The 9,226-nt window shown below is 45.9% G+C and overlaps 1 protein-coding gene across 1 annotated transcript; it reads left to right on the forward strand.

Annotated features, from left to right (window-relative positions):
- The first annotated feature begins 475 nt into the window (after positions 1-475).
- cdc37 (cell division cycle 37 homolog (S. cerevisiae)) lies at positions 476-8,932 on the forward strand. Its single transcript, XM_036521301.1, has 8 exons — positions 476-748; positions 1,438-1,719; positions 1,992-2,097; positions 2,283-2,398; positions 2,878-3,000; positions 3,965-4,147; positions 6,200-6,271; positions 8,347-8,932. The coding sequence occupies exons 1-8, from the start codon at positions 641-643 to the stop codon at positions 8,464-8,466; spliced, it is 1,110 nt and encodes a 369-aa protein (XP_036377194.1). The 5' UTR covers positions 476-640; the 3' UTR covers positions 8,467-8,932.
- Positions 8,933-9,226: the final 294 nt, after the last annotated feature.

The following is a 9,226-nucleotide window of genomic DNA, read 5'->3' on the forward strand; positions in this document are numbered from 1 at the left end:
CAGTCAATATCAATAAGCATCACCTGCCATTTTTTCTAATTAAAATTATTTCTTGTGAAGCACAGAAAGATAACACCACCATTTTAGACACAATTAAAAATAAATAAATAAATAAATAATCAGATCTCTGCCTTTCCTATTGTTGAGATACAGTGTATTACTTTATTTTGAAGTTTGACATGATCATGATAATTGTGTTCATATTGTTTTGTGCGAAATCCCCGTTTCATAAATAAGTTAGTTTTGCTCTGTTTCTAAGGTTTTCAGCTTTTGCACACGTGGTTGGAGCGAGGAGCTCCGTTCTTTGACACCCACGCACCAGGGATTACAAGTGAGAGGATTAGTATCTTGGAGCAGTTCACCATCTTGCAATTCGACTGCCCCACCCTCGGTTTGTGAGCGCACCAAAGCCTCGCGAGAACGCAGAACGTCGAAATGCGTCATTGCGTCATTTACGTCAAGGCGGAAGCTCTGGAGATTTCCAGAAAGACGGTGAGAAAACAAGTGGCCGCCGAAGTGGCAGAGATTGTTCGAGTTCTCCGCCTAAAGCGAAGAAGTTCCTCCGGTCAACGTTGCTTCACTTTAGTCCCCTCTTTGTGATTTTGTTGTGCGGATCGTGTGCTTTACACAGCGGGGCGGGATGACGACTATTGACTACAGCGTGTGGGACCACATCGAGGTGTCGGACGATGAGGATGACACGCATCCCAACATCGATACGCCCAGCTTGTTTAGATGGAGGCATCAGGTACGTGCGAAAATAATAGCCAAAACAATAAGCGGGAATGATATCAGCACAAAAATAGACAGAACTTAGTCAGCTGCCTTACATGCTGGTTAGCCAGATAGCTAATATGCCATTAGCTAATGCCATTAGCTAACAAATACCATTAGCTAGCTACGTTAGATCGTTAGAAACTAGTTAGCTCATTTCAAATGTAAAGTGTTGTGTGCAATTGAGCTAACGTTACACAATGATTGTTGTGTCTTGTCCAGCCAGCAATGTGGCTGAATTCAGTAAAACTGTGTTTTGGTGTAGCCTCGCAAGCTAACTTATCAAGCTATGCATGCGAAATTGACAAGGTTATAACCAACTGAAAAATCCCCCAAATTCTAAATTTAGATATGGTTAGCGGTAATGATGCTACATGTTCTAGAGTTCAGCAAGGATTAGGTCGAGCAGTAAATGAAATTACTTTTTAAGCTCTGTAATTAATGTCACGCAGTGACAGTCAGGCCGCCACAGACTATCGAGGTAGCATGCGGGGTCTATCCGTTAAAAAGCCGAAAAGCCGCGCATTTCAGAAGCGCAGATGCGAAGCGTTGTCTGGACGAACTGGAAATGACAGGACGTGTCCCCCCCCCCCCCCCCCCCCCCCCTCCGACCGGCACGGTCCCCGTACCCGTCCCCGTACCCGTCCCCGTCCCCGTCCCCAGGCGCGCGTGGAGCGCATGGAGCAGTTCCAGAAGAAGGGCGAGGACCTCGAGAAGGCTGTCGCGGAGTGCAAGCGCAAGCTCGCGGAGGTGCAGAAGAGGACGCGCGAGCTGGGGGGCTCGGCCACGGACGACGCCAAGGCGGAGCTGAGCCGCCTGCAGGCGGAGGAGAAGCAGCTGAAGAAGGAGGAGCGCAGCTGGGAGAGGAAGCTGGAGGAGCACCGCCGCGAGGAGAAGAAGATGCCCTGGAACGTGGACACGCTGAGCAAGGAGGGCTTCAGCAAGGTGAGCTGCCCGCTGTTATATGCTCACAGGTGACACTGTCTTGGGGACTCCACTGAGGTTTTTACACGTTCAGTTGGCAGGTGAGGTCGTCTGTTTGTCTGCCAGCAGGGAGATAAATTCAAATCGCAAAACTTTCTTGACTAAAGTTTTAACTACTTACAAGCCACATTAAAACAAATGTCATTCTCTTTCTCTCTGTGTCTATCTCTCTCTCTCCTCATTCACCTTTCCTCCCCTCTCTTCCTCTTCTCCTCCTTTTTTCTGTCTCTTAGAGTGTGGTGAACATAAAGCCGGAGGTAAAGGAAGAGACAGAGGAGGAGAAGGAGGAGAAACACAGGACCTTTGTGGAGAAGTATGAGAAACAGATCAAGCACTTTGGTGAGTTTGTGTTTCCTAACACCGTGTTTGTCTCTGTATGTCAATATTTACTCAGTCTCAGGTACTTTTTATGTGCTCGTGACTACAGACGGAACCTTCTGCTCCGTTCTTCGTTTCGGTTTGGTTTCTGTTTGAAGTCACTGGGGTGGCGGTTGGAGTGGTAAGTGAGGTGTCCGTGCTTTCAGGGATGCTGCGGCGTTGGGACGACAGTCAGAAGTACCTGTCGGACAACCCCCAGCTGGTGTGCGAGGAGACCGCCAACTACCTGGTCATCATGTGCATCGACCTGGAGGTAGAGGAGGTAAGAGCTGACCTCTGACCCCTGACCCCACAGTGGCACAGCTCGCCCACAGATCTCTGCCTTTGGTTGGTTTTGTTGCTTTTGCCACTCAGAATTTGCATTCATGAGTTTCAGTGAAGGGAAGGCCGAGTCGTAGTTAAGCTGGCAGTCTGTATGCTAAGATTTTTAACAGACATAAACAATGAGCTCGATAAAGGTGCCTAAGGAAATCTTTTATGAATATTTAACTGTCCAGCTGACTCTTGCCATCAGTTTAGGAGTTATTGATGGCCGACATGGCACTATTTTATCCCTCACCGACGCTGGGAGCAACTACTTTGGCGTAGTGCACACAGCCTCATTGTACTGTGAGGTAAACTCCATGTGCAACTTCTTCTGACACAGCAGGTCGCTCTTCCCACAGAAAAGCTCCCTGATGGAGCAGGTCTCTCTTTCCCATAGAAACAGGTTCTGACGTGGCAGGTCTCTCTTTCCCACAGAAACATGCCCTGATGGAACAGGTTGCCCACCAGACGATCGTCATGCAGTTCATCCTGGAGCTGGCCAAGAGCCTGAAGGTGGACCCGCGTGGTTGTTTCCGCCAGTTCTTCGCAAAGATTAAGGTGGGTGTGTGTGTTTGCGCCTACATATGTGTAAACCTCTATCTTATATTTGTCTCTCTGTCTGATCTGTATGTATGTATGTCTGTGCTTGTACATGGATGTCTGGGTGTCTGTGTATACGTGTTTTTGTCTGTTCATTTTGTGCATTTTTGTGCTCATGTAACTGTATATCCACAGTCCAAGGTGTTTCTTAAAAGAAATTATTCTGATTGGTTGGGCAGTATACAAAGCTCATGGTATAGCAGAGCATGTATGCATGAGAATGTCTGCGTGGCTGGTATATAAATGACATTAAATACAGGTGAAAGATTAAAGAGTAAGAACTGATAGTTTACTCAAAACATTGCACAGCTTCATCTAGAGTAGCTCGTACCAACAAGATATGGACAAATTTATGGCTGATTGCTGGAATTTCATTTGGGCATGGTAACAAACTAAATGAATGAAAATGTTAACTTGTACACGAACCAAATCAAAAGAGAGGAACAGAGGCAGAAAGAGGGGTCTGTCCAAACAATACAAGTTTAAGTTAACAGGCAAAAGTGCCTGACAGGGCTCAGTGTGTATTGGTAAATATTAGTAAAAAGCCAATTCTCTAAACTCCAACAAGAATCGGGGGGGGGGGGGGGGGGGGGTTACCTGTGAAAAACGGCAATATAGCCTGAGTGGCCAATGTGAAATGATGCCTGAATCTTTGTGTGTGCACACGCATGTGTATTTGTGGCAGTGTAGCACAGTGCTAAGGGGCTGCTGTACCCTTGGGCAAGTTGCCTAATTCACAGTTGCCTCAGTGAAATATCCAGATGTATAAATGGATAATATAGTAACCGTTTGTAACTGTATGTGAATCGCTCTGGATAAGACCGTCTGCTAATTGCCAATAATATGTGTGTGTGCGTGTGCGTGTGCGTGTGCGTGTGCGTGTGCGTGTGCGTGTGTGTGTGTGTGTGCGTGCATGTCTCAGACTGCAGACCAGCAGTACCAGGATGCCTTTAACGACGAGCTGGAGTCCTTTAAGGAGCGTGTGCGCGGCCGGGCGAAGATTCGCATCGAGAAGGCCATGAAGGAGTACGAGGAGGAGGAAAAGCAGAAACGCCTGGGGCCGGGAGGGCTGGACCCCGTGGAGGTGTACGAGTCCCTGCCTGAGGTACAGCGCACTCTCTCTCCCTCATCCTCCCTCTCTTTGCCCCTCTGTCTTTCTCACCCCTTCTCTTCCTTCTCCCGCCACTCTCTCTCTCTCTCTCACTCTCCCCTTCTCTACCATTGTCTCACACCCTTACCCCCCCCACCACTCTCTCTCCCCCTAACCCCCTTCTCTGCCACATTCTTTCTCCCTCATCCTCCCACCATTCTTTCTCTCTCCCCCCTTATTTTCCCCCTCTCTGCCACTCCCTTACCTTCCCCACCACTCTTTACCCTTCTCTCTCTCCCCCTCATCCTCCCCCATCTTTATATATTTCTCTCCTTCTCTTATATCCTTTTCCTTCTTTGTCTCTATCAGGGATCCTCCTCAGTTCCTCTGTCTTCCTCATCCTTCTTCCCCCTCTGTCTCCCTCATTAAATTTTCCCTGTGTCCTCCTCCTCACCCCTCTGTCTCTCTCACTAATTCTTTCCTTACTCTGCCTCCCTCTGTGCTCTGCTCTCTCTCTCATCACGAAACGGATCTGTTCCTCTTCTCCCTACACCCCCTCTTTCCCCTTCTTGTAATCTGTCACCCTTTCTTTCAGCATCAGTGGTGCTCTCTTGTGTGCATTCATAACCCATGCGTCTGATGTTATTACCTGGAGTTCAGCCTCATCCGAACTGACTTCCAAATGACAGCCAGCAGTGTTCCCCGGGACTGTGATTCTTCACAGGAAGTTTGCTTTTAACGGCATTCACTCAGTAGCATTCTGTTTTGACATGGCTGGCTAATTAACACCAGATAGTGATTTCACATCGTGTTCTTTCTTTTGAACGCTGTGTTAATTGCCCGCACACCCATGGCCCTTTCTCGCTGTGCAATTTCTTCCATGGGGCTCGCATATGTGTTTCTAATCTTATGCCAGTTTAATTGACGTCATTGTAGTTAACCAGTAAAACAACTGTTTTGATTTTTCTGCTTCACTACACCCGAAAAAAAAAACAGGGCTTGTGTTCAGTCATTATTTTACAATTTTTAATATTGTACCACAGGTATGTTGTTAAAATGTAGTAGTAGCTGTGTAGTGTGGTACATATGAAGAGTACTTTGTATCAAAAGAAAATGAGTTGATTTTTGTACATTAATTGTCGCACTTAATCAGTAATTATTTCTGTTGTGACCTTTAAGCAGTCCCGTAACAGCACAATCCCATGGAACGAAACACCAAGTACATGTGATGTGATATAAATGTTAACGTGACTCAAACTAGCTAGTTAGCTTGTTTGGTAAACAGGCACAGTGCATGTAGCTGTGAATGTATAATATGATTCTGTGGACGTGAACGCTCCCTATGAGCCAAACCCCACATTTACAGGTATTCTTATGGATAGATACCTCTGCTTAAGGTAGCACACCTGCAGGAGAGCAACACCAATGATGATGTCATAGGTGTCTGACTCCTGTGGCTGTGTGTGTGCTCCTCAGCTTAGACTGACCGGATATTATCATCATCACCATTAGTATCATCGTTGTTAGTAATATTGTTAATTCAGCCCTGTTAAAAATTTATCGGATCTGGTATACATTTATGCTGAGGCATTTGACACTGTCATCCAGGAAGGAGCATATAACCACATGAACGAGAGCGCAGAACGGCAAGAGTGTGGAAGAGAAGGTGCCAGATCACATCTGAACGTGTGTCAGTTGGCCACACGGGGCTGGAATAGCTCTCTGCTCTCCTGAAAAACACACACTGAGCCGTGTCAGCACTGGAAATTCCATCCACTTGAGTCAAAGTGCAATAATAATACCCTTAAGCATAATATGAAAACGGCCAGGCTCAAGTATTGTAACAGCCAGGCAGGGAGTCTCGGCGTAGTCTGAAGAGGCGGCATTTTACTCTGTCACGTCTGCGTGGCTGTGGCTCAAGGATGCGGGTGGAGGCAACTATAGTACAGTAGCTGAAGAAACTGGTAGGGAATGGGAATGTGTTAAGTGTCGTTTTCGAGACCTCTGGACACTCGTGTCTTGTTAGCCTGTCGTTTTCTGATCGCCGGTGTTGTGTTCTGTGGACAGGAGCTGCAGAAGTGCTTCGATGAGAAAGATATCCAGATGCTGCAAGATGCCATCAGCAAGATGGATCCCACGGTATGTCACCAGTATCCTCACTTTAAGGCTTTAAGGACTCCCCCACCAGTGTACACCCACAGTCATCGCCAGTGTACACACTGTGTCACCAGTGTATACCCTCAGTCATCGCCAGTATACACACTGTGTCACCAGTGTACACCCTCAGTCATCACCAGTATACACACTGTGTCACCAGTGTACACGCTCAGTCATCGCCAATATACACACTGTGTTACCAGTGTACACGCTCAGTCATCGCCAGTATACACACTGCGTCACCAGTGTACACCCTCAGTCATCACCAGTATACACACTGTGTCACCAGTGTACACATTCTCTCACCTGTGTAAACACTCTTTCACCAGTGTGTAACCTCATTTGTCACTAGTGTACACACATACACATACACACACCCATAAGTGTATACACTCACTCACCAGTATGCACAGTCTTATCATCAGGGTACACACGGAGTCATAACCAACGTACACACTCTCTCACCATTATATAATCTGATTCATCGCTAGTGTACACACACTCTCATCAGTGTACACACTTACCCGCCAGTATGCGCACTCAGTCATCACCAGCACCGTCACTAATCTCACCCCAATCACTGTTTCAGTGCTTCGCTACCATGGCAAGATAGCACTTGGTCTTTTGTTCAAAGGAAATTATTTAGTATGTCAAAAATATGAAGTTTTTATACATTTTAGCAAAAAGGCAAACATTGGCATATTTATCAAAAACATACAACTTAAAATAACATTATATAGTGGGTCCATCACATTCGGAATACCGTGTTTAGTGTTGACCAACACTTAAACAATGATTTGTTAAATGACAGTTAATCACAGTAAATAACAGTAAAGTAATGATTCACTGGAATTAAAGTATAGTGTAGCATAGTCATAAGGAGCAGGGCTCGTAACCGAAAGGTTGCTGGTTTCATTCCCTGCTGGGCCACTGCTGCTGTATGCTTGGACACAGGTACTTGACTCAGAATTGCCTCAGTGAATATTCAGCTGTATAAATGAATAACATGTAAAAAGCTGTAACCTTTGTAAGTCTCTCTGGATAAGAGCATCTGCCAAATGACAATAAGGTAATATGACATAGAAACAGACAAAAAGAGAGTGACTAGATGGGTTTCAGACCTTGAACAGATGACCGCGGCAGAGACATCCACAGTGTGTAATCCCTTTAGCCACAGTGACAGAGAGCTGGTGGAGACCTGCGCTGTTTGACCTTGAAAGGGACAAATGATGTTGACTGTGCCCATTCTGGGTTCTGTTTTCCAGTAAAACAGAGTGCAGGGTAAAGAGGTGATGAATGGCTAAAGTTTATTTTGGCTCAGTAAGATAGTTGCAGCTGAATGGGTGGACTTATTTCATTGAGTTTCCATTTAACTTGTAAATAACCATAATTGACAATGGGACAAGTGTTCTTCTCAGATTGAGCTAACTTTACATTCATTACTTTTTGAAAGTTCTCTGTGTTGTAATCAAGATATAATTCTGGGGGGTAAAGGGGTATAAAAAAACTTTTGTGATGTCATCATGGTTTGTTAAAGGTCTGAAGTGTGTAATGTTTTATATGTAGTACAGTTTCAGTTTGAGTTAAGCCCTGACCTTAAGATGTGGTCTGAAAAAGTACGTGCTAGTTGTTTCAGAATTAAATACGATCCAGGGAAATGTATTGTTAACCCAGAGCTGAGGCCAGTCAAGATTACAGTTTCAGATCAGTAATTCTTTCACTCCCAAACCAGATTCAAAGTTGCAGAGTCTCTCTATTAATTAACACCTTTTGCCCCTCCCCCATTAACCACAGGCGTCTGGCTGTGATTGCGACATATAGTTTCATCATATAATAACACCATCTGACTGTGATCACAATATATATGATTTCATCATGTAGTAACAGCTTGCCACTAGCTAATGCCCATTAAATGACTATCATTAGAAACAGCAGTAGCAGCCTAACTGAGGTTCTTTTGTCCTGGATGCCCACATACAAACAGGGCTGTGAGGGTTTTGAATAGGTGGTAAACGCTGCCTCTCTCTCTCTCTCTCTCTCTCCGTCCGTTTGATCAGGAGGCAAAGTTGCACATGCAGAGATGCATCGACTCGGGGCTCTGGGTGCCCAACTCTCGGACTGAGGAGGGCGGAGACAAAGAAGAGAAGGAGGAGGAGACAGAAAAGGAGAAGCAGTGAAACAGTGACTCTCTCAGACTCTCAACTTCAAACCGTCAACCGCGGCGTGTACCTCCCTCCTGTCCCCTGTAAAACGAGTGACCGTGTATTACCTCTCCCCCCTCCCCCAATTCAGACTGTACTCCCCTTTTATACCCTGTATAAACCATACTCCCCTTTACCCCCCATAAACCACACCCCCCTTTACCCCTGAGCCCCCCAAAAATACCCCCCCTTTTTATACCCTCTATAAACCACGTTTCTATTTATTCCCAAGCCTAGTATAAACATACGCCCCTTTTATACCATCTATAAACCATACTCCCCTGTTCCTCTGAGCCCCAGCATAAACTATACTCCTCTTTACCTCCCTGTTTAAGCCACACTATCCTTAATCCCCTCTGTAAACCATAATTCCTGTTCATATTTCATACTTCCTAAAATACTCAACACACACACGCACACACACACGCACACACACACACACACACACACACACACACACACACACACACACACACACACACACACATACACGCAGACACACCAAGAGGATCAGAGCTCTACTGGTCAGGATCAGTCTGGCAGCAATACCAGCTGTTATCTCCACTCCTTATCTCCACTCACAGATTTGCTGTATGTTCAGGTGTGTGTGTGTGTGTATGTGTGTGTGTGTAAGCATATGCGCACACAGACATGTGACTGTGTTGGTGTGTGCACACGTGTGTGTGCTCACGCACATCTACATTTGTGTGTGTGCGCGCATGTGTGTTCCATAGTA

The sequence above is a fragment of the Megalops cyprinoides genome, chromosome 1 (genome assembly GCF_013368585.1).
Source record: "Megalops cyprinoides isolate fMegCyp1 chromosome 1, fMegCyp1.pri, whole genome shotgun sequence".
NCBI lineage: Eukaryota > Metazoa > Chordata > Actinopteri > Elopiformes > Megalopidae > Megalops > Megalops cyprinoides.